The following is a 26,780-nucleotide window of genomic DNA, read 5'->3' on the forward strand; positions in this document are numbered from 1 at the left end:
AAGGTTTCTTAGAGCAGAAAAATGGAGCTTGTCATACTAATCCCATGTGAGGAGCTCCTCCTTTGCCCTGTCTCGCTCATGGACACAGGACTGGCTGCAGAGCTCATCACACCCAGCCAGAGGCAAAACCTCTCCTCATTTCTTTAATTCTTTCTTCAGTTTTTTTAACAATAACTTTCCCAGGATAATGCAAACTCCAAGCAGTTAGGTGGAAATGTAGTAGGAGAGAAATTAAAGAGAAAGGAGGGCAACGGGAATAAAATAATAGCTATTGGCATTTTTTAAACCCTTTTGGATGCTTCACAGCATTTTGTAAGGGAAATTTGTCTTTTTTTTTTGCTTTTTTTTGCACATATATGCAGTTTTCTCATGATTGAGAGAATTTAATGAAAGCCACACTTGAGAAAGTAATAATGTACACAATATACTGGCAGGTAAAGATAGACATTGGCCAAAAAAGGTAAAGATAGACTTTGGCCAAAAAAAAGGGATAAATAGGAAAAAACCAGTTCCACAGGCTTATTATTGCTTCAACCACAATTTAATGATGACAAAATAGTTCCTCTGGCTGCTGGGAGCAAAAAATTAAAATTTTCTGGGAGCTGTTGGTGAAAAAATTGTGTATTTCTTGATGTACGTGTGGAAATCCAGCACAGAGCATGTGATGTTCCTGTGGTTAATGAATTCTAAAGCAAAGCCAGGAGCTGGAAATACACAGAAACTCCCCACTGCAGGGATCTTTGGCACCATTGTGTGCCTCTGTGGCTGAGACAATGGGAACAATTTTATGCTAATCAGCAGAAATAAAATGCAACATTTTGGTACAAGAGAAATTAGCTGACACCAGCACTTGAACTCTCCTGGGCAGAAGTCTTGGTTTGTAGGTTATCAAAGTAGGTAACGGTGTGAGGCACTTCAAACTTCATACAAGTTCTGGCAACTGCCACATGTACGGGAACTTCTTTATTTTGGCTTTGGTTTTTTGGGTTTTTTAGCAACTAAAACATGCAAAACTTAATTTTCCTATTATTTTTTCTGGCTTTGCTACATTGAGGGATAAAAACTATGTCTTGCCTACAACAACTTATTTCTTTGAAGGGAAGGATCTAGTACTTTCACATGCCTAGGTTAAATGTCCTGCTTAAGGGTACTTAAAAGTGATTGATAATAGGTCCTCAGAAAACAAATACAAAATCGGAGGCAGTGGCAGAGAGAGGTCAAAGGCAAAGGGCCAGTGGGGGTGAATGTGGTCAAGGGGGTGAGAGGCAGAGGAGGCTGCAGGAATGTATATGTGGGGAAAATATTCTACTGGATTGGCTCTAAGTCTTTCCAACCAGTTCTGCTGCCAGGCTGGAGGTTTTTTGAGAATTTTATAAACCCCTGCCTAGCACATGGGAAAGTACATTAAATGAATTTTATACATCAGCAGGCTGTGCTGCACAAACACTGAAGACACACATACATGCAAATTTATGTGGGCTGCTTTCCTTGCAACCAAACCTCTTCTGCTTAAAGAAATAGTGAAATAAGTAATTTAAGGTATTACTTGATAGAATTTTTATACACATACTACTTTTATTGGGTTTTCTGATTTTGGGAGACAAGATAAGCAGGAATCATGGGGTCAGGACATAGGAATGGGAGCCTGAATGAAGTCAGATGCTGCTGTTTCTTTGACTAAAGAGGTTATCCACCTTCCATGAAACCAGGACTCCCAATGCATCTGCCTCTGTTGGAACTATGGTTTGCCTAACAAAGCCTTTCTTGGATAATTTGCATTAGCTTGTGCTTAAGTTTACCACTAGTGATTTTTCATGGCTCAAATAGTGTAGAAGTGCTTTGATTACATGCTAATAAACTATATCTGAATGTCCAAATGAATGCAGGTGTCCAGCCACTGGTGTTGCATCTCATCCAAGAAAAAAAAAATCAGAAATAGGATTTTAAAGTTCAAGCGTTTTATGGCAAAAATACAGGCTGTCTGAAAACACCACAGAGACAGTGAGAATGCAGTTTGCAATAATGGCAGCCAACAATATCACTGGAACTGGTTGAAAAATAATCTTAAAATACATGGAGCATTTGTGTACAGTCCACTGGATTCAAAGGGCTTTTTTTCACAGCAGAAGTCACTCTTCTTTTTCTTGATTTATCAATAAAATGGGAAACACTTAAACTGATAAGCAAAAGGAAAAAATGTTGGTATTACCCACGCTAAAAAAAAAATTTCCAAGGCCCTTTTATCAAAAACATCTTTCAAAGTACTTCTGACTAATTGTTACATGCTAAAAACCAACTTTGTAGACACTAAAATAGAAACAAATTGCTTATACTAACAAGTAAATATTCTTCAAATGAAAATTCTTGTTCCATGTGTTTGATAAGCTCTGAGCAGGAGAGGATTTATATCTTTATAATGTAAGCCAGCCTGGATTTTGCAAGACTGCTGTTCTGATTGTGGGACAATAAATAGATATTTAGGTATATCTAACTTTTGAAATAGTGACAAGAGACAGCTTTTCTCTGACACTAGGGCAGATCCCATATGAGGCATGAGTTTTCAGAGATGACATCTTACAGATGATAAATTCTTAGGTTGCAGTATTAAAGACCATGTCACACCTCTCATCCCCTATTAAATAAATGAATGGTGTCCAATTACTCCTCTAGTAAAATCTTTATTTTGTTGATGCTTTGGCTGACTTGTTCATTATTTTATCCTGTATGTGAGCCGATCTATTTTGTTTAAGTGAGAAGCCTTCTTTGTACATCAGATAGCCTCAGGTGCTGGTGTGATAGACTTACTATGCGCAGACTGTTTCTCTCAGTCCAACAGAGTTTAGTAGGATCAGAGGTGATGGGCTGTAAGTATGTTCATGTTTACATTTTCATGCTGTGAAATTAATAGCATTGATAAGTTTCTTAAGTTTCCCATGCAGATTAAGGATTAAACCTTCAGGATTAAATTTTCATGAATCACTTTTTACATACCAGTGAGTTGTTACAGGTACACGTGAAATGTCTTTGCTAGCTCAGATTTTTGAGTATGGACATTTTAGCATTTATTTTCTTTCTTTAGAGAAACTGCTCAATTTTTTCCATTCACTTCACATGAGACAACAGCAGAACAAGAATGCCCTCTGTAAAAGCAGTCACATCCTCATTCTCCATTCTCCACAAACTCACTGAAAGAAAACACATCCCTACTTAAGCAAAAGTAGAAAAGAATCTAGAAGTCCTCGACGTGCATTTGGCACAACACAGAGGTGCAAAGAGGGCAGAATTTGGCCTTTATGCAAGCTGAACTGTGCAGCCTTTGTGCTTGCTGCTGCACAGAAGTCTCCAAAGAATGTACAAGGTCTGAGGTTTGACTTAGGGAATGGTGAGTTTGTTTGTCCCCATTCCTGTTCTAGAATGCAGCAAAATCTTTCTGGTCCAGAGCTGTATGCAAACTGAGATAAAACTACCTCTGCCTTCTTAAGGTTTGAATTCTGCTCTACAGTCCACATTTCCTAGAGTCAAGTAGTGACAGGAACAGAGCAATAAGAAGTACAAGAAAAGGACAAGGTCAGGAAGAGAAAGGAATGGGGATAAACATGAAGCTTCCACATTGCTGCAGTTTTAAATTAACTTGTTGGTTCCTGCTTTCTTAGCCTGAAGTCTTCCTTCTCCATCCCAAGGCTCTGTAAGTTTATCTGAACCAGGTCCCTCACACAAATAAAGACAGCCCTCGTATGTTAAAGAGGTGTCAAGTAACTATTTGCTTCTCCTAACTGCCTGCTTAGGGAAGGCCTGCTGGGCCTCCTTCCCTCTGGAACAAAAAGTGATGGATGTGGGTACACAAGCATATGTGTGCAGGCCTTCTGCATCCTGCTTTGTCAGCACTTGGCTCACTAATACAGCTCCTGGTGACTTCAGCGTCCTTCAGGCAGCACCAAGAAAAGCTGTGAAACACAGAGCTCACTTTTTAATTTACTTGCAAGTACTGTAATGCAGGAGAAGTTATGGGTACAGCAACAGAGACGAGAGGCCCATTTTCTTGTGTTAGCTCATTACAGTATTACAACTTTACCAAAAAAAAAGGAAACTGCAGAAGATAAATGAAGAATCTTGATCCCTTATTTATGGTTGTTTTTTGTGTGATACCAAGAAATTGCAAAAGCAAGAATTGACACTTAGAGAAGAATCTCTTTAGACATAGAGATATCAAAATACATTGTATTCAGTATCATTCTTTTCAGGGCTGCTCTGAGCCTTAGAAGAATTGCCACTTTTGCAGTCAAATCCAAGTAACATCTGCTCTATGCAACCAGTCAATATTGTGGAAAAGTTCAAAGAATGAAGATCATTAGTAGTGTCAGCTTTACAACCAGAAGGTAATGGCATTGAAGTGAGCAAGTATAATACCCAACAATACCAGGCTCATTAACCAGTGATTTATCATGATGAAAAGACCTGTTTAACCTTTAGTCTTCACATGCTTTCTGTTTTTAACAAAAAGACCTATTATTTCTAGTTGTCAAGTGATAATCTGTGGGTTGTTAAAGGGATGTATTAAATTCTACTTTAAACTATTATGCACAATTACACAAATATTGCTTTTGCAACGGAATGAGTTGATGCTAAATGATTTTTATTCTCCCCTCTTCTTATAATTTTGTTCATCCATTTGGGAAGTGAAATGATGGCATTATTAATATTAAGGATACCACTATGTGAGTTTTAGGCAAGTTAAATCGAGTTTGATGTGTGCAGCAAGTGACAATGTTGTTTCATAGAAGTAGCAAAATCCACATAAAATATTTTGAGGGTTGCATATACCAGTGCAGAAAGCTTGTTCTTACCTCTGAATAAAGAGATGCATGGAGCTGACTGTCCTGTAAAACTATGTTTCTTTTATCCCTATGTTGGGTTGTTTCATTAATTCATTTCATTTTTTTTTAAAAAGCACTGCTGATTTTAGACAACTTTTGGCAGTTGCCGTGCAACATTTCCTACAGAAAAGCAGGCAACACAACTTATTCTGAACCACAATATCTGTGCCTTGCAAGCAATAAGACTCTTGGAAAATGTCATTGTATCAAAATGTGGCAAACTGTACTGTGATTTTTGTGATGTAGAAAAACATCCATCAAGGGTTGGAAAGTCCATGAGACTCATTTCAGATATAATTAGAGGATTTGTGATCTAATTCAGACTTGCATTTCAGGTCACTAGGAACATCATATTATCTCCTGTCGAGTTCCACATTTTTTTCTACCTATTTGGTAAATTTGTCTATCCTTAGTATAATGTAGCGATAAATTTATAACTAATTTAGTAATTCTCCAAATATTTTTGTACACCAATAGATTCTAAACTAAGCTGCACGAGCAGATAAAATAGAATGATTGTGGGCTTCCCACCTGTCTTTTACACCTACATCTTGAACGTCATCCATCCAAAGGTACTGATGTTTCATACACAAATTGGAGAGAAGTCAGCATTTAAAAAGTTAGTAGGAACAAAATGAGACGGTGTAACATGGTAGTAGAGACATCACATACAATATTCAAAATGAACAATTTGGAAGGATTTTCTCACCTATAATTGTGATTTCATAGTTGGAGGGCAGCTGGGTAATTTACAGGCAATGCAGTCTTTGTGACAGAGTTCTTCTGAAGTAGACATTTAAGTGCAGTACCTTTGAAATGAGCAGAGGTGTAAGATGTAAGCAAAGACCTTAAGGTGTCTTTCCCTCAAGCTTTAACACAGATTTAAATCAATTATTGAGAAAATGGCTAGGTACACCTTTTTAAGTAACAGAGACTCTGTATCTACAGATCTCTGTAAGTGCCTTCTCTCTCTGCTTACCTACAATACTAAAATATGGAGCTCTGTTTTCTACTGTGTTTGTGGTGTAAATTTTTAGCCAGGACATTGAAAATGTTTCATTCTCGGTGATGCTGATCTTCATCTTCTTGATGATCACTTTCAGGTCTGAATAAACATTGGGAGATGCACCCCTGTCTACCAATTTGACTGTAAAATAACCTTGATTGTCAAATAAATATTTTTAAATCTTGCAGCATTTGAGAAAAAGGTTGGACTGAAAATAAGTCATAATGATCTCTTTTTATCCAATATTTTAGTAGAAGTGTATTTGTTCATATTTCTGGAGTGCTAGTTTCGTTATTCTCCTCAATCTTGTAAAAATCAAATCTTTGTCTTCTTTCTGCAGGGTGACCACCCCAAGCACCATGGTGAGAGGACAAGGTGAGCCTCCCCTGCTTCTTGTAGGTGGTGCTTCACTATGTATTAAATAAATATTCTGTGAGATAGGAAATATAAAATAAGGCTTGGAGAACCTCATGATGAGGACACTGGTCTGGGAGAAAAGACACTCGTGATGCTGTCTTCAAATACATGTTCTCTTTATGCATAATGGAAATGCAGCAATACGAGGGACTGCAATTAAAAATCGGACAGCATCCATGTCATTGTCTGTCCTGCTGGCTTTAGAGATCTTTGTAGAAGCACTTCAGGGACTTTCTTGAAAGTGAAGGATTGAGTGACCTACACACCAGCCTCCTGAAGGGGCTGTGGACACACATCAGTCAGGATTTCTCTGAATATATGCTTTCTCTTGTTTTTATTATTTTTTTTTTAACATACGTTTCATACTAAAGCATTTACATACTTTCCTGAATGTTTTTTTTTAATATTTCTATGGTTTATTTATGATTTGGAAGCTAAAACCCCCATGAATCTGAGCTGTGTGCTTCATATCAATGGGACTGAAAAGTCTACCACTACTATATTTGAGAGGATCAGGCTCCTAACAGAAATCAGTGCTTTTACTAGGGTTATATCTCAGTACTTTCCCAAGAATCTGGTAACAAATGTGGATCCTTCCCCTCTCTAACCAGCAGTCTCTGATTTCTGCTGTTGCTGCAGGACTCAGCAGATTGGGTTAAATTCAGGCCTCACAGAAATTTTACCATTGACTCCTATGGGAGCGGGGTCTCAGCTTTTGTCTTTCCACTGCTGTCTGATGGGAAGGGGAAGGGCAGAAAGACAGTTGTCTCTGAAGGGAAGAAAAGACAACCTCTATGCTTTTTTTTTTTCCTTTTTCCCTTTGCAGTTTTAAGATTTAAGCGATTGACTGCAGTATTTTCCAAACAGAAAAGTATCTCTGTCTCTTGGTTCGCAATTTCACCTGAAACAGAACTTTCAGTACATTCTATCCTGTGGAAAAAGCCTACAGGGCAAAATGTGAATATGCATAAACTTGTAATTTTCCTTTAAAAATGTGGAAAACACCCAAATCTTGTGTTTGGCTTTGAAAAAATCGTGAATTATGTGATTGTGAATTCTCACAGGGAGGGGGAAAAGAAAAAAAAACAAATGAGAAGAATTTGATAGGTTCAGCTTTTGTATGCAGCTATTTGTAGCACTTTAGTGGTGACACCAGAACAGTTTCACAGCTGTAACAAATACTTGCTGTTCGTGGGTTCGGTTTTGTGACTTCCTGTTCTGTCTCCTATGGAGCAGAGCATTTCAGGGTACGTTATCTCAGAGATAACTCACATGTAAGTTCTGTCCTACATTTGGGTGGAAAGATACACTTCCAAATCCCATGAAGAAATGCAGTGTATTGGATCAGAAGCAGCACAGTGCCCGCAGTAGGACTGTTTGGAAACTGGAATGTGGTTGAAGCACTGTCTGGACTTTTCTTTGGGGTTGTCTATCCAGATAGTTGGATTTCTAATAATTTTGCGACACTGGAAAAGGGATATTGTATTCTTACTGAAAAGATAAAATGTTTAAGAGTTGATTTTATTTGGTTTTCAGTCTTATTTGGTCTAATAAACTAAAATAGTAGCATAAACAGGAGCAAAGGAAAGGGACTGGAAGACTAGTGACTTTGGAAGTTATGCTGTGCTGTCTTCAGAGAGAGCTTAGAGGCAGCACAGAAACACAGAGCTGGCTCCCCCAGGAGCTTGGCACATCCTGTAGTGTATATCCACGCACATTAAAATGCGCTCACTCTCAGAACGGGCTTTCTCCACTCCCTCTACCCTGCTCCCCTCCCCGTTCTGCGCTGCCTAACAAAAGATTTTCAACAAAAGAAATTCTTCCTGGTTTGTAAAACAGTTGTGTAAAACTTGGACTGTAAAGCCACAGTTGACTGCTTTAATGTGGAACAGTTGGGAGGGTGGGGAATTGCTGGCAGGTTGGGACAGGACACAGCAATGGTGCCCCTATTCTGTCGAGGCTCTACTTAGTCACACCACCTGCTCCCCCTATTCTTCCAGAGGCAAACCAGTCATGACAGTATGAACAGACAGATGTTTAGGTTCAATACCTTGGACACACTGCACCAGACGGAGCAAGGGGAGTTAAGAAAAGATAAATTAAGTGATCAATAAAGATAAGGGACCTGTTTAGCAGTAAATGGTGGGGACAGAGAAGACAGAACAAGGAGTGTACGTGTGTTAAATAATGCAAGTGTGTCTGTGGGCACACACAGATTCCCCAATATAAGCCTCTTCCAGAGTCAGCAACGCTGTTTGGTACTTGGCTGGAGGGTGAGGAAGGGGAAGAGAAAGGGGGCTGTGTCCAGGGCGGAGTCAGTGACCCATTTGCACCTCCCACCTTTGTGATAGCTGGGAAAGAACAGTAAGGAGCAATGAAGTTCGGATAGAGAATCAGTAACTGTGCTTTGACACTTGATTGACAGTTAAGTGATCCAAAAATGTGGACTTATTTTAACCAGCTATTGCTGTCAGGAACAATCTTTTGTTCTGTCCTTTTGCCTAGTATAGCAAAGGTCTTGATTTCAGGTTCAAACTTCTAGCCCCTTCTCTTCAAGAAGATCTAAAAATCAACTTACAGTCACTTTCCATGACAATTGACCTGTTCCCAACTACAGAAGATGCCACTGACATAAATGATCATCCACAGCCCAAATGAGAGCTGGTTTTCAATACGAACATGTCTCTTGTTCTTCTCTATGACCAAAAAAGGAGATGCTTTTCTGTGTGAAAGACTCAGGGTTGATGCAATTAAACTCATTACTGCCATGTAAGTGATGGTGTTTCTTACCGCGCTGCCACTACTCTGTGGTAGTAGCACTCAAGGGAGCAACTACTCTGTGTTTAGCCAGGGGGAACCCTGGAGCAAGCATAGGCACGGGGAAGGTGATTCCATGTGTTGTAACTTTGCTAAGGTGCCTTGTTCTTGTGCTTAGGCCACCAGTATCCCCCACTCATTCAGCAAACTGCACTTTTTAGTACTACTGACCTTAGAATAGTCCTTCAGGTAGTACGGACTTACAACCATCACGAAGTCCAAATTCCTAAGTATCACCAAGCAACGTGTTCACTGGACTGGACCTAGTGGCACTCTCAGCTCACACCTTATGGCTCAAAACCCCAGGAATAGACCCCAGTCCATTAAGGTGATCAACTTTCTGTTCTGCTCATTGTCGTCCCAATATGATTAAAGACATTGTAATTCTGTTTAAACAGATAACTGCCAGATGACATTAAATAGGTTTTCCTATCGCATAGGTCCTGTGGCCTGTTTAGCCCCGACCCTTTCCATTATTTTATTTGTGTACTTTTTGTGTAATGCTAAAACAATGATGCTGTAGACTAAATAGTAAAAAGCTGGGAGTTTTTTTCAGGTGTCACTCACCAAGATGTCCCAGGATGTGAAAGCCAAATCGTAGTGGTGCAATGGGGCACAAAATCTATTTCCATATTACAAAGGTATATTAAAGTCTATTCCTTTTCACTAGCAGAATAACATGCAGACCCCCTACAAGACACAGGTAAGCAAAAGGGACAGGGAGATACAGTCAACTCAAAGAATTTAATCAGCCTTGGAGACTTGGTGATGGCTTGTAAGTGCAGCTGAGCCTCAGCTGTTCTCTCACGTGCCATCCTGAAGTGCCACTTAGATTTTCATTTTGGAGCTGAAATGTTTCTCACTGAGTATCCTCCACAGCTGATCCTGTGCAGCTGTGGGGACTTGGGCAATGGGAATCCATTTCCTGAGGGGAGAGGAGCCAGCACAGCTGCATGGAGACAACTGTTTAGGGCGGATGGTTCTCATCACAGGGAAGATGGAGGTGTCCTCCACAAACCATCCCAGTATTTCAGGTCACAGCAAGTCCCAAGTAGCAAGTGACAGGACAAGAGGAAAGGGCCACAAGTTGCACCAGGGGAGGTTTATTTTGGATGTTAGGAAACATCTCTTTACTGAAAGGGTTGTCAAGCCCTGGTACACAGACTGTCCAGGGAAGTGGTGGAGCCACTATCTCTGAAAGTGTTCAAAAAATGAGTGGACGTTGGCACCTGGGGACATGGTTTCATAGTGGGCCTGGCAGTGGTGGCTTAATGGCTGGACTCAATGATCCTAGAGGGCTTTTCCAACCTAAATGATTCTGTGATTCACAAAACCCCCCACAAGTCTGTGGCAGTACCAGTTAGCCCAAAATGGGAAGTTTCCTGTGCTCCAGGTAGTGCTATTGCAGCCTTTCTCTGATGGCCACATCGTGGGACACAGGACCTAATGAGACCTCGCTGCTTAAAGGATCTCATTAAGAGGATCCCTTTATTTTTGCTGTACACTGTTTTTTACTGATAGGAGAATTCCAGTATAAAGATGGAAAATGAAGATAACCTGGGTAATGAGCTTTCTGCCCATTTTAGATGTGAGGCACAGGCTCTGTAGGGATACCTGGTTATATGTAACATGGAAAGCTGGATAAATGTTTGAGACAACATTTATGAGAGAGTCAGTGGTTCTGGACCAACGTCGTTGATGCTCATTCTTTGTCCTTTCACAAATAAATTTTTTTCTTTCCCCTTTAATGAGACTGTGGAGCTTTCTTTCAAGGTGTTTCTTGGCTGCCTAGAATCCCAGGGCTCAGCTGTGCTTTGGAGAACAGCCTAGGCTGGATTTTGTAATAGTACTTCCCCTCTTGTATTTTTAATGGCTTTTTGGGGGGTTGGTGATAGAGGGAGAAGGTATGAAACAGAGTAGGCCTGAGGGAAAGAATGGCTTCTTGCAGTGTTGTTAACCCTCCATGCCATGTCAGTAGTGTTGGACATGAGATGGTGGTGCTGACTAGAAACAAAATAAATTGTCAAAGATGGCAGAAATTAAAATTATTAGCAAATATCTTAGTGCAAAATGTTTCCAACTTTAAAAAGTGAGTTCCATCTTCATATACAAAGGTTTGAAGTGAGGAGACAAACAACCCACTGCCCTCATTCTGTACTTCATTCTCTCATTATTCACAAGCAACAGAATAGACAGAGATGACAGCTCTGAGAGTCAGGCCCTTCTCCTGGTTTATGAATTGCACCTTGTTAAGCATAAGCATGCAATTAAGGTTTTTTGGTTCCCAGCAGTGATGTTGAGATGTCTGCATGTGTGCTAAATAAAAGTGGCAGGAGAAGGATCTGTGCAGGCAGTACACTGACATTGCTGGATGAATGTGGGTTGGCTGAACATTATAGTTCTATTAGGATGTGATCCTTGTGGATACAGAGGGATTTCAGCAGCAGGCAACTGCTGTCTGCTTTGTGCAGAAAGAGCAGAGTCTAACCACATACCCACAAACTCCATAAAACAGATCCCTGCTTTGGTAATTACCTTGATACATTCTGTGATAAATGGTTTTTATCTGCGGGATTATCATTCATGATGAGCCTGGCAAGAAAGCTGTTTATTTTTATGAGATATTTTATAAACCCAACTCCAAGAACAGCATGAAGCATTAGTGCCAGTACATCAGCTAAATGTGCATGTAGCACCATAAGATGATTCAAACAAACAACTGGGAGCATTATTATGTGCTCTGGAATTTACCACAGTGCAGCCAGAGCATGATTCATTTGGCAGCCTTCTCCTACAGCTTAGTACGGTCATTTTAGAAAACTGTTGGTCTTTTTCCATACAGAGTCAGCTTGATAGTAAGATGAATAAAGTGTGTGATTAACAACAACAGCAACAATAATCGTCATCATCATCATCTACTCCAAAGACATTGTGAATTCTTAACTAAAACATATTGAATTGAAGAGGTGCTGAACTCCCTTCAGTTTGGGGCACAAAACCACCTTTGTTTTCCCCAAAGTAATTTAATGAATTTAAGTTGTTTATTTTCCTGAATTCCATGGAGTGTGCATTCTGGATTTCAGTTTTTCTTTTCTGGAATGGCACATCCATAGCAGGGCCTGAAAGATTTCCTCCAGTGGGAGGACTACAAGACCCCTCTGTCCTTTACAAAAAATGTCCTGGTCCTTAGTTTGTTTCTGAAATTGTCAAGCACTTCTGCATTTATCTCTCTCTATCTCTCACAGCCCGCTGATTTAATTCTTCTTTCTACTACCTCACAGACAGCAGCTCAGGCTGGAAGGGACCTTAAAAGATCCTGTGGTGCAACCAAAGGAAAGGGAACCTAGTGGTACCCGATGTTTCACATTCTGCAGTATAATCAGCTGTAACTTAAGAGGTTACACTATGCCATTAAGAGATAAATAATACCAGGTGGGATTTGGTAGGCAACACTTGCTAAAAACAGAGGTGGTTATTTCATACTCTCTCTTTTTTGTCTAATTCAATATAACTTATTACCAACCTAATGTTCTGACTGGCTTGTTTACAACATCACTTCTCTTGCATGAAGCTATTTAGACAGTCATTTGCAGTAAGTGGTGAAAACATACCTTTGTGCTTGCTCTTACATGAAGAAAAAAGATGGTTATTTTTAGATAAAAGCTCCAAAGGAATTCTGTGATTTCCTAAATTATTTCATACTTCAATATAAGAACATCAATCTGGAAGGGCTAGCTTGAACCACAGAATCTGTCTGTCAAAGGAAACCCTGTTTTGTATCTCTTCTCATTTTGCAGCAGACACATGATGTGTCTGACACTCCAGCACTGCACTCATAGCCCAACTGACTCACAAAGTATTTGCCTTTTCAGTGTCCATTCTTTCCTGGCAGCAAATCCATTTGTTGGGTCTGTTACAAACCCCAACACGAAAATAATCTGAATTAAAAGCATCCTTTCCTTGGGGGAAATGAGAGGTAGCTTGGGAACTTCTGCTGCCTCCTTCCCCTCTGAAGCCGGGACTTGAAATGTTTTCACCAACTGAGGCTCAGACTGAGCACCTTAGGAGCTGTTGAAACACCCACAGTTCACCTCAGAACAGCCTCATTCCTCTTTGTCACTTGTCCTGGCTGCACCTGAGCATCTGGAAATGATAGTTAGACAAACCTGTGCTGCCCTTTCAGCAGTGGGTTAACAACCATTGCAGTTTAATTAATCATCCACAGAGCATGGCAGGAACTGATTTCTCATAGCTGTGAGCTTAGGTCGTGTGTTCTAAGTAGCATTACCCTGCAAACCAAACCGGTGCTGTCAGTACTGCTACAGAGGGCTCAGCTCCTGCAGGAAGGAGGGAAAGAATAGAGGAAATTAAGGGCTTTGTCATCAGGAGAGGAAAGTGGTTGCTTGCACAAGCTGTGGTACCTTGTGTAGCTTCCTGAAATGCCCACAAGGACAATCACAGTCTGAACTCTCTGTTCTTGGCAGGGATGAGTGGCTGCCATAAATGAGGAGTAAGTAAAGACATGGGGAATTGCTTGTTTCTTAAAACAGGGACGGGATGGGGCACTCTAGACACCTTCTAGGGTACCTAGATGAGGACACTTCTTCAGTAATTTTTTTAGTGGGGGAAAACCAAAAAATTTTTGTAGATTTTTATTTGGTCTCTTGGCTGCTATCAACACTGTCTTAAATGATAAATGGACAGAGCAGGAGTCCTTGTTTAAGAAGGAATATTGTCAATTATGTGGTTGTCACCCACTGGTGGCAGTGACGGTCAACTGGAGGTCAACCATGGCAGAAACTCAGCTCCTTGAACGCTGTGAATCTTCAACTATCAGCACCATCTCCCACCATCCAGTTCAGGAATGTTTGAATCCAAGGGTTCAGCATGGCTCTGGGAATAGGAGGCTCTGCAGTTTCTGCATTGTGCTGTCACCCAAAGGTGATTGAGTCAATGCATCCCCCATTTATGTCACCTCCCAGAGAACCCCTCCTGTGCAGTCGGGCATGTGGTTTGTGCCTGTTCTCGTCTTCTGATGACCTGAGGGAAAGAAGCTGCAAAGCTGCTTTGGATGTGCATCTTCTCATGCCCTTGAGCTGCCTCATCTGGTCAGCTCACAAGCCTGTATAATACACGGATGGATGGAATTGAGGAGGAAATGTTGGTCTGTCCAGAATTTAAACATTCTCCTTTACCTCCACTTAAAAATACAGAAGAGTCTTCCTGCTTTATGAAATTCAGGCAATAAATGATCATAGTATCATTCCAATAGACACTGATTTACATAGAATCACTGATACTGATTAATCAATCTATACCTGATAAATAGAGTCTGTGTCATTATAGTTCCATGCTGATAAAACTATTCCAATAAGGATATCCTGAAGTAACACAAGGACAGATCACACATTATCCTTAATGTTGTATTGCTACTGTGCATTTGTTGGTTCTAAAGTTTAGCCATAAATACCAGAATATTTTCAGTTTTCACACATCTCTAATTTAAGGAATTTCTAGTTTCTCTTATTCCAAAAAACAACTGCCATTGTTTAGGACAAAAACATCAGATCAAACTATCAGACTCCAGGGGGGAGTAATTAACAGAACGATGATGTTAAGTTTTGGGGATGAAAATACTTTTTAAAATGAGAAAATATATGCTGCCTGTGGGTTATCGTTATTATTATATTTGAATAGCCCCATCTTCCCTGTGACATAGTAATTTTTCAAAGTTTTAGCTATCCTGAATGAAAGAAAGTATCCTCCAAATCACTGTGGAAATGATGTGGCGATGTTAAATGTCTAAATTGTTTCCCCATCTAGTTAATGTCTGTTAATAATGTCTATTGCATGTAACTTGTGCCTTCACACCCTGCCAAGCCTATCACTGGCACCAGGCTTCCCTGAACTATTTAGTGGCTTTCTTCCTGTTGTGGCTGAAGGTGCATTATTGCCACTATGGGAGAGACAGGCTTGCAAATTTTTTTTTTTACATCATCGGTCACACAAAGTGATTACTCCAGCTGTACAAATAATGTAGGAAATGGATTTTTTTTGCATTAGAATTATGCAAGCCCAGCAAATAATCCCAACAATTGCTTCTTAAGTCAGTGAAATTTCAAGCCATTCAGTTTACTTGTAAGGAGCTCACGGCTTCTTTGATGATGGGGTTTGTTAAGCCCAAATGTGGAGAACTAATAAAATAATAAAAAGGCTCCAGAGGTGTTTATAGATTTCAATTATCTCTTACTTTCTCTCCCAGGATTGGGCTGGGCAGGATTGTGCTGCCCTCAAGTAGCACTTGAGGCTAGGCTGCATTTTATGCTGGCTGTCTCTGAGGTTTCTCCTTTGTGGCTGAATCGCCTTAGTGTGGGCAGTGTACAGAGGTGCTAAGGGCTTGCCTAGACAAAGCACCAGGCTTCACAAAAGCAAGGGAGCAAAAGGAAGCAAAATTGAATCTCTAGCACCCAGCTCCTGGGCAAACAGACAAAACTAATGGATCCACTCTTGCTCCTCCCATCCAATTACTGTGATCCAGTAGAGAGAATATGGCAACATCGGTTCACACAAACTCTAATACTCTTAATCCCTTCCATACATATAAACCTCACATTCAGCACCGTTACTTCATTATCGAGCCACCCAGGCAGCTGGAGCGTCGGAATGGACCCACCGGCTGCAAAAACCTGCCTCCTTCAGGTTTTAATCAGCTAATGAGGGATATGCAAATGACAAGCTTATGGGATTATGCCTTGTCTAACAGCAGTGCTCCTCACAGCGATGCACTACTAATACAGGTGTTAGTAAACTGGTTATTAGGCGCTGGCTAATTTAGGCCTATTCACGCTGGGATTGTGCCGGCAGCCCTGCCATTTGTACGGGTGTTTGTGGACCAGTAGGACATCTATTAGGGCTGTGGTGGGTCCGAGGCAAGCCCCTCGCTGCTCGATATGAAGTTAATAAATCCTGTTGGTTTGGTCTTCAGCTGTACACAGCAACCCAGGACCGACATGGGGATTTCCCCCTCCACCCCTGCTGCCTGGGAAATTGGCACAGGAGGGCAAAGGGGAAGTTTAATTGACAGTTACTTAACATTTATATGAACTTCTCACATGCTTTTGAATAAAATGTAAAGCATAGAGTATGATTAACCTATATTTTCCCTTGGTCACAACCAGCCAACTCTCTCTTCCATGAAAGAACATGCAACCCAGAAATACAGAGAGAACAAAACACACTGTGTCTGGGGATGAGCCATCCCTCTGGGGTTTTGGCTGTTTCAGTTGTTCAGTACATCCTTCTGCTGTTTAATTTTGCTTATTCAGCGATATTTCTTTTAAAAGTTCCTTTGCTGTGCAAGCAATTCTGCATTGCAGTGCCTTTTCTCACCAGGTCAGTGGAGAAAAGTGGAGTGACATCAGTGAAGTATTCACAGAGCAGAGCACACGATGGGAACATTTTGTTAGCTGATACCCCTGCTACATGGTTGTCTAAAATTTCCTAAAGTATACTCATTACGTGAACAGCAAATATTCCATACACATAAATAGACGTGCCAAGACTATAGTAGTTTTCATTATTTCCCCAAAGGACTTTGGTGGAAACTAAGATATGACTAGAAAATATTTTCAAAGATCTCCACTTTATGAACAACGAGATATAGAAGCATAGCCATTTCCACGTAGGAGGGACAGAGAACATAGTAGAAATCTACAATCTGAAAAGTGCCAAAATTAATTGGAAGATGGCCAATGAATTACAGATTTTATCTCTTCCAGTCAGCAGAGGAAAGGTTGTGTTTTAAAGTAAATCCCAGTTTAAGACCCATTTGAGGATTTTGCCAAAAAAAAGACATGATGTTGTGGGGGTTTCTTTTTATTACAATAGTAATACCTCCAACTGCACTGTTCTTCATTTAAGTACTACTTAAAATTGAAGGACCTCATTGAGCTGTTCCAGTAAAAGCCAGAAATTCAGGGGCATAGGTAGCTTTTAATGACTTCAAAGGTTTGATTTCATCTTTAAATCGATTAAGTTGGAATTGTCATCTTCTACATGGGGAGGTTGAGACAAAGGTTTAAAGGGCAAAGTATTCAAAAGTGAGTCCCCGAATGTCAATAAGCAAAGCCTCTTAGGTTTAATGCACACATATCCATTGTTTGCTGTTTGCTCTGACTGACACTAACTAAATGTGTATCTTTAGGGCAAAGTTCTGTGCTAACTTTTCTTGTGCCTTTCACTTTCAGATGTTTGGAAATCAAATAGGGGACCAAAATTTGAAAATTCAGATCAATGATCAACCTCTTGAATCTAAGGGTTCTAGATAAATGAGGCTGGCTCATCTGCTCATACATCACACTGTATGAAGGTTGCTTTGTTCTCCTGGTCTGCAAGCTGTAACCTGAGGTGTTCTGTGGACACTGTCTTGTCCACTTTTTGCTTGGGATAACCTGTTGCTGTGTGTAACAAATTTGCCCATGACATACTGGATCTTGTATGATCTAAAATCACTGAGTAATGGATGGGGAAAAGCCAGACATAATGGCATGGTTTAAATGGAGCATGTATTTTTGGTTTATTTATCATTCCATCACCCTGCGCTTTGCCTGCCTCTAAAGTAATCTGGAGGATATGATCAGGAGAACGTGGATTGTATTGATTAGGCCCAGTGGAGCCCTGCTGATGGAATGTCACTGTGCTATTTATAGATAACAAAAGGATCGCTGTCTATTTATCCTTTTGCTTTGTATCTGCATGTTGTTGCTTCGGATACCGAGAAGGTGAGGAAAGTTTAGCAAGTCTGGACTTATTCAAAATCCCAGAAGCCAGAATCCCTGAATGTTCACAAAGAACATAAATCCTCAGAAAGATTAAGAAATTCTTTAGAACAATGGAAAATAAAAATTACTTTAATGTTTTAGTTATCAGCAGCACCTCCTCATACTGATAGCTCTGTTTTAGTTGAGAGCTGAGAAGGTGAAGGATATTAAATTTATGAAAGGCATCATACCTAAGTGAAAAGACACGGTCGGAAAGAAGCCTACTTGCACTTGGACAGACCATATCAGAAATATTTGATCAGTTAACAGCATTGGTAGTAGCTGCCATGAGTGGGAGCAAAAGAATTCTTTCTAAGAGCGTAGTTACACAATAAATTTTCTCTGTGTTTCTTTTTTATCTCTTGCTTTTCTTTTTTTCTTTAACACATGGATCATTACTTCTGGCACCTTGAGGAGAGTGCATGCTGCATCCAAGGAAGAGGTTGCAGTGTCATTGGTTAAGAAAGTATAACAATGCAGTGTTCAAAAATGAATGTGTGTGTGAAAAAGTGTCTATGCTCCAGTGGAGAGGAACACATGGGCTATGAGAATGAATACAGTAAATATTAAATGAAAATTTAATTAAATTAAGAATCCACTCATGCTGGTTGCCACTGGAGGACAGAACCAGCTGCCAGGTGATGTGCTGCCAGCAGTGCACATAGGCAGCTGCCAGTCTTGCATCCCAGAAGGGTAAATCTCGGAGGCTGGAAGAGAAAAGAGTGCATGCTTTTGCTTCTGTCCAGGGACTATCAGTCCCTAGCACCAGTTTAATTTCCCAGGCACTGTTCATTTGTCTCTTGGAAATGAATCCTTCAAATGCTAAGCATCCTTGACTTCCACGTAGGTTGTAATCAAAGGACCAGTGACACTGCAGCTTCAAGAATTCAACTTAAACCTCCTTTATTGCAAATGCTCTTTGAAATCTTGGAAATGGCACAATGATATTGCCAGGATTTATAACAGTTTTAGTTTAAAGAGCATCTTCTTCTAGATTTCAGGAAAATAAGTTTTTCAGCCTGATGTTTTACTTAATATTTTTGCCAATGAAAGTTGGGAGTTCGATGAATCATATACCTGTTTTGAGGAATTCACTGTAAAACATTTCTTTCCCATTTATGCAGACTAAATAATAATTAAAACCAAACACAAACTACCCTTCTGAACAAAACACAGAACATTTTATGAATCAGACTCCCTGAGAGTTTCAGTTTGAGTTTCAGGTGCTGGGATATATCTACAGCTGCAAGAAATCTAATCTAGTAGAGTAATCTAATCTGGGATCTATCTACACGCAAATAATTTTTAAATTTCTTCATAGAAACAAACATATTCATAGAAAAGGGAGTCCATTTTTGCCCTCCTTTATTCTGAAGATAGTTCTTCACCATGCTAAACAGAATATATTATTCCCAGCCTACCAAAACTATCTTTAAGAATGTTGTGGCACCATCAGCAAGGAACTCTATGCTGTTTAAAGAAATCCTGTGTTCTGCTCACTAACACAGTAAAACATTTCAGACTAGAAGAGATGCCTAATCAAGATAACTTTGGAGATCCAGATTACGAATCTAGCCTGAACAACTGAGTTTTGTCCTGAATTGTGTCTCATGGTGTTGCCCATAAGCAGGTGACAGAGGAGCTGTGGAGCAGCATCCCTGCTCTGGGACTTTTTACATTTGCATCCACCCCACTGTGCCTTGGCCTCTCTCAATGCTGTGGCTTCTTTTTCAAGCAAGTTTCTATATCTGGCTGCAACAGTTATATTCTACATATTTGTTCTAGATGGTCATTTTCTATTACATAAAATGTTTATGGCATCTGTCTGGCATATAGAATTTTCTTTCCAGTGGCATGCATAAGGCAGGTCTATACCAAGCTTTTCACTTTTCCCAGTGGCTGATTTCTGGTCCCTTGGGATAACTCTATAATCAGAAAGATCAGCTGTCAAAACCAGCTTAAGTACCCCATGCCAGGGAAAGTAAATACAGCTTCTTTCTTAGGCACTTCTGAATCCTAAATTATTTGCAGCCTTTTCTGGAAAGAATTCTCAGTTCCCTCACTGCTAAATGGGATCACAACATTGGAAAAAATGCACTATGAAAAGTAAGTTTGTTAAAATTCTTTTTTAAGGAGTTATTTGCAAATGTGAAAAAATGTGAGAAAATTACGTCCAGAAGTTACCTTCAGAAAATCCCGAGGTCAAACAGCCTTAATGCTACTCCTTGTGTATCTTTACAATGAGAATTTTTAAGCGGATTCCTCCTGCATGGCAGTACACAGGGTTAAAGGTTAACAACTGACCAATTCCTTGGACAAGGTGTTATTCAAAATCAGGTACTTAAGACATTTGCTAGAGGACTTAGCCATTATGGCTGTTTGGAATCAGTGCATTTTCCAGCAAGGAAAGTATTTAGGAGAACAAAAAGAGTGTGGAGACAGGGAATTCCAGAAAGCCTGTCACCATATAAACTAAAAACCACCATTAGAAGCCGAGCTCCCTTTAGAAAAATCTGACAGTATCCAAATAGGTTGTGTGGAAATCATGGTCACCAGAAAGAGATGAGAGCATTCTCCACAAATACTTTAGCTTGGTTCTGTTTAAGCTCTGTTTTCAATGTACACATGAGTTTTCTCTTCCCATGTTGCTTTCCTTTGATGTAGTTATGCCTTTCAAGATCCCTCTGACTCCTTTTTTTTTAAGTGCTTGTAAAGTAAGTGGTAATTTTACTGTCAGGTCTGAATCAAAGAGAAAAGCTGTTGGAGGTTTCTGATCTTGCACTTTTCAGAGCAATATCTCGTTAGGGATTGGATTTACTTGGTGGAAACCTGAAATAATAAAAAATCTCAAGGTTATATTGTCCTGTTTTGGAGAAGAGTTTATAATGTAGGTGGCCAGAGATATTCTTATTGTTCAAGCAATGACTACAGCTGTTGGATCTCCTTTCGATCTGGGTTGCAGGGTTTCTTGTCTAATTTCTTTTTTTATATACCTGCATCTTTTGGGGTTTGGAGGGATTGGCTGTTATGGACAACACAGCTGTTTCCTTTGTTGGATATGAAAAAGTCCACAGTGGTTTTGAACGGGGTTTAGGGAAGAAAAGAAGGCACTTACACAGCCTTAAAGGACCAGAACAGCTCTTAGAACTCTGTGCTTGCATTAAAGTGAATATACTTTTAGAAATAAGTTTACAAAAATATCACTATTGGATTCCACAGCTGTCGTGAGGGGGAAGAGGTTCATTCCACCTTGCACTACAACACTGCTTTGATTCAGGACATTGAACAGCTGCTGTGCTACTGTTGCAATGAGGCTTTTCCATGGCTGATCTACGCTATAGCCTCACAGTGTGTAAAATAGCTTTTAGCTACAAGGAATTGTGAGGTTTAAATCAGAGGCATCATGTTTGTAAGGAAGAATAGGAAGCGTTATATTTAGATATATTTTGGAGAAAACAATATCAGATAGCACTGCAACACATATTTTGAAGAGCTGAATTTAGAAATGGGTTCTTTAATGTGCTTGCTTTAACACACACGTTCATATTCAGAGGAATTCTGAAGCCCCAATCAAAACATCTGGGTCTCTAAAAAGAGTATAAGAAGACTTGAGCTTGAAGCATGATTCAAAGACTAAGCAAAAAACTACACCCTTGTATAGATTTCAAAAGATTTCAATCTCTTTTTTAAATCTCAGACTCTTCTCATTGTGGAAATAAATTTCTCAATGCACATTTCAATGAGATTCTTTTAACCTGTTTATCTCTTCTGAATGCAGATATGAAAAAAAGTTATCAGAATACTAGTCTTAGATATGACATTTAGGAGCTAGTATTGTCTCACTGGATATTAGTCAGTAGCCTTTGGTTCCATCCAATCTTGAAATACATTTTGAAAAGAATAATACCTAAAATGCCAGAGTGATTGGTTAAAAGAATGTATTCATGGGAGCATGTGAAATTATGTTTAGCTTCATTTGCTGAAAAATATTTTGAAGAACAGGATATTCAAACAAACAAACAAACAAAAAAACCCCAAAAACAAACAAACAAAAAACCACACACACACACAAAAAAACAAAACCAGAAAGGAAAAAGCAGAAGTGTAATCTATCCAAAGTCATAGATGTATAGATCTATCTCAAATCAGTGCTGAGGCCAGGAACAATAGTTGGATTTTACAGTTTGCAACTTAACTTCTTGTCTAAACAGTTATTAATGGTGCTGAATAAGATGAGTGTGCCCAGTCTAACCAAACACAGCAGAACAAGTAGGGGGAATGTATGTGGAGAAAAGATAAAAAGAACCTTCATCTAACAAGTATAAATGCTTTTAACCTACGAAATAGGACCCAGGTCCAGCTCCCCAAACTTGAATGACAATTTGGACTCCATCATGTAAAAGCTTTTTATTTATTCTTATAATGACTTTTAATTTGGTTGAGATTATCTTGCTTTCTAGAGAATGATTTCTAAAGAATGACCATCTGTAGGATGAGGAATTAGGAACAGAATTTTTTAATCTCTTTTTACTACTTGAATTATGAAGATAATTTGGTGGGAATTGGGGCTGGTAGTAAAGCCTGGCAAGATCGGGTTAACCAGAATTTCTTACAAAACGTAGCTAAGATTGTAAAATACCTATTTTCCATCTGTTGTAGTGGATGAATGCTCCTGGGTTGATGGTTTTGCTGTTGACTCCAAAGAGCTAATGTGTGGGAATAATTTTTCCTCAAGTGCTACTATTCCAGCCTAACTGAGGTTTTAGCTAAAGCATGTGAATTACAGCAATTGTGATGACTTCTTACAGGGGAAGAGCTCACTCCATGAGAAAGCAGGATTGGACCACTTCTACTTCTCATGCATTATATTTCCTTTTCCAATGAGATAGCAAGTTGTGGGACTGGAGAGTGTGGCAGGAGAAGGGGATGGTGAGATGGTGGATTTGCAAAGGGAGTGACGCCTCCCGTTGCCAGCTGCAGGGAAGAGGAAGGTAACACATTCAGCCCCCAAATGCGTTAGATTATATGGGTGTGTATCCTCTAAACACTTATTCCACTGATGCAATGGATGCCTTCCCAGATGGACCACTCCTCGCTTTCATATCTTTATTGTCATGGATAAGTAAGGCAAAACAATTTCCTATGTGGAGAAGACAAACTAACAAAAACCAGGAATTATGTCCCTGTTCTCATCTGAGTGAGACTTGGATATCACTTCCTCCAGAAGAAATCTCTGGGTTTTAATTGTGTGAATATCCAAGATTCAGGATTTAGCTCTCCTTCAGATTATCCATTAACCATATATTTATGTTTCAAGAGTGAACAGGAGGAAATGGTCTGTACTATGCCAGCTCTGTCAGGGGCAGTTTTGTCCTCACCTCATTAAGATGTCTGTTGTTCTAAGGCACAGAAAGTGGCCCTTCTCTTACCCTGTCACTTCAGTCTGAACAACACACAAGAAGAAGCCCCGCATCCACTTTGCAGGAATGGTTTAGGCATTATTATAGCTGTGGAGGTAACACACCTAAATATCAAAACCAAGCAGATAGGAAATCTTGTTTGACATACGAGTGCTTCCATGACCTCTTCTAAACTCCCACTGGTGTTTTAAAGGGCTTAAATACCTTAAAAATTTGAGTAAGAGACCAGATCCTATTCCTTTGGTGACTGGCATTGGTTTCAAAAGACTTGCTGTGAGAAGAAATGGGAGACATTGTTTGTGGAGCTAGGGCCAAATCCTGAAATGGCTGTGCCAGATACTACACAGTCTGTGCAAATTCTGCCTCTGCAGTCTAGTGATGACCTGCTCCATCAGTCTGGGCTTCCCTCTGAGCCCTCTCCAGCCCTCAGCATATTGTCTTTGCTGAGAATGAAGTATTTCCAATTGTGCTTATTATCAATGCCATAATAAAACATTTATATAAGACTACCCTTATGAGAAAGTGCCTTAATTTTTTATTGAAAGAAGCGAAATTAATAAAGCAAAGTCAGTTTTCACCAGCTGGGTCTGGCAGGTATTTTGCCTACTTTCTCCATTGTTCTTACACATTATGAGAGGTATTAAATCAAGTTGGGGATATTTTTTTTCCTCGTTCAGCTCCCCTGCTCCCTGACACAGCTACTAAAATTATGTATTCTTTACTGCTTTCTAAGAAGATTACTAAGCCAGCTGACCCAAACAGTAGTGGCACCAATTAGACATCATTCAAAATTAATAGCCACTACGATGATAACAAATCAAAAGATTGATTCTTCTGATGGGAGAATCATTTTAATTAATTTAATCCTTGTTGAAAGATCAGCTGTGCACAGTCCTGCTCACCAGTGGGGCCCATTTGTCCCTGTCTGTCTCTGTCACCTAAAGCCAGTGAATATGATCAGTAGCCAGCACTTAGGGAACAATAAGAAACAGATTGTACTGTCAGGCTTCATTAAAGATCATCATTAGTATTCCAATTTGGAAACAGTCAATCTATCCTAACCTTTTACCAATTCTTTTCAGCTGCTTTTGTGAAGTTTGGTTCAGCTGCTAAATGTAAAAACGCTGCACAGGCTTTTTTAAAACAACAAGTTGGGTCTGGCTGATGCCTGTCAGGCTGCAGCTTAGGGACAAAGCTCGGGGGAAATACGGGTTATGCAACCAGGCTCTAAATGATATCATGTGCAGCTGCTTATGATCAGAGTATTTATGGGCAATGGAACTTTCTTAAACTTGAAGCTTAACAATGATGAATGGAAATGAAATGGATATGGCACTTTCTTTCATCCCACTGCTGAGGGGTTTTGTGGTCCCAAGGGTGTTTTTGCAGAGCTGGCTGGCTGGGCTCTCAGCTCTGCTCCTCTCAGCGTGGGCTGCTGGGGGCATTTTGAGCATGTTGATGAGGGAAATGGAATTTCAGATTTGTTTGCAGTTCACTTTACCTTTTCTGACAAGGTCAGATTGCTTTGTTTGTTCTTCATTCTGGTGGCTGGAAATAATTATGGAGAAATGGATTATAGGATTTGGAGGCATATTTCTGTATGGTCATCCCTTTATCTCAGTCATGTCTTATGGCTGTGCAGGAGATGTAGCTGGAATCTTAGTTTTCAAAACAGTTTGTCTGCCAGGCAATGATCTCATTATTTTAATATTCTTGACATTTATGATTTGCTAACCTTCCCAGTTGTCCAACTGTCTTCCTGAAGATATTTCAGGAATGCTCTGCCTGAAATACCAAAAGAAATGTACAATCTTGTCATTTTGAACAATCTACTTCTAAGAGTGCTTAAAAAAAAACCAAAACAGGTTTGGTTTTTTTCTGATGTATTCTTGTGTATCAGAAGGGGTTTCACAGAGATTGCAAATGAAATCAGAATTAGGCCAGTAAAATAGAGGAGAGAAACATTAGATTTCACATTTCTTCTCACAGAAAAAAAGAACAACTCTCTCTCCAAATTTGATTACCAATTAAAAATATTATTACTGGAATAGAATGAAAAAAAAAAAAATCCAAAAGTACAAGTTACTTTTTCTTTTCAGCTGCTTTTGTGTAGTTTGGTTCAGCTGCTCTCTGTAAAAGCTCAAATACTTTCCTATAGTTTAGTACTACTCTAATTTCTGAATACTTTATACAGTTCAGAAACCCTCTTGGAAGCAATTATTTGCAATAACTGGTTGCTCGTTGCATACACACGAAGATTTCTGCTACTTAAATCCATGAATAAGTGGCGTTTTCTATAACAAAAATAGTCATAATAAATGGAGGTGCTTCATAAGGATGATCCAGCCCAAAATCTAGTTTTCAAATGTTTTCCAAAACTAACCCAGCTATAGTGAAAACATTATTTTTTCACCACAGAAGAACAGAAAATCCCTTAGTAGAGAATTTCAACTGAAACCAATGTTAACGAAGATTCTCTGTGAACTTGATAACATTTTCCTTAGTTTTATACTTCCCACCTGGGGAAAAAAAAAAATTAAAAAAATATCAGACCTCATTATTTTTCTCTGAGAAAATACAAAAATCTAATTTGCTAAAAAATTACGATACTGCTGTAACTGAATTTCAAATGGTTTGGTGAATGCTTTTTGCTGTGTATAAGTTCTTGTACCATTTTTCACTTTGACAAGATGGTTTTAATCCATTTAAGCCAATTGTATGTTTTGTAGTTTAGAACTGATTTATTGCAATGTTATTGGCTATGTAAGTGGCTACATAGATAATATTAGTCAGCTACATATATTGCAGTGGTGAATAACATGAATATTGATAGGAATGCAGATTAAAAAATTCTAACATCTCACTGAAGAATGTCAAACTACTTTCAAACTACTAATATTCTGGGGGTCCTTTCTTTCTAAAATTTATTTATAATTTTCCGGTGACTGCTTTGATTATTTTGTCAGTTTTGCCCATGACAAGCCTGTTACAAAAGGAAAGGCAGAGGGAGCCGTTCCATATTTTTATATCAGTGCAACTGAGTTCCAAAGTATTGGCTTCCTAAATGTTTTTTAGTTGTTTCTTAAAGTATTTCTTTTTGAAGTCAAACTCCTCCATTTCACTCATCTTTTCTTTTCCTGAGGCTATTGATTTTGCTGTGATTTTTTTCTTTTACCACTTGATTTTTAGCCATTTTTATCTTTTTTATGTCACATACACCTTCGCTGGAAAGGAATCCTTTCAAAAGAAGATATATACACTGTGTTATTACCTCAGTATTTTCAATTTGATTTTTTAAAATGGATTTAGCATTTTTTGGAAAGACTTTTTGGGAAAGGGGCCCCAGTGAAAGGCTCTCCATCCAATAGCTGTGACTCGCTTGAACTCAGTGGAAGTTGGTCTCAGGTTATGGCCTCGGGTTTACACC

At 39.4% G+C, this 26,780-nt stretch overlaps 1 protein-coding gene across 1 annotated transcript in view; it reads left to right on the plus strand.

The window, feature by feature from the left end:
* PRMT3 (protein arginine methyltransferase 3) overlaps window positions 1–26,780 on the plus strand; it is a 117,667-nt gene that overhangs the window by 18,332 nt on the left and 72,555 nt on the right. Inside the window, exon 2 of the mRNA XM_017743644.1 lies at window positions 6,221–6,255. Within this exon, the coding sequence (XP_017599133.1) occupies window positions 6,221–6,255 (35 nt within the window). The remainder of the gene's footprint in view (window positions 1–6,220; window positions 6,256–26,780) is intronic.

Source organism: Corvus brachyrhynchos, unplaced genomic scaffold (assembly GCF_000691975.1).
Source record: "Corvus brachyrhynchos isolate BGI_N302 unplaced genomic scaffold, ASM69197v1 scaffold169, whole genome shotgun sequence".
Taxonomy (NCBI): Eukaryota; Metazoa; Chordata; class Aves; order Passeriformes; family Corvidae; genus Corvus; species Corvus brachyrhynchos.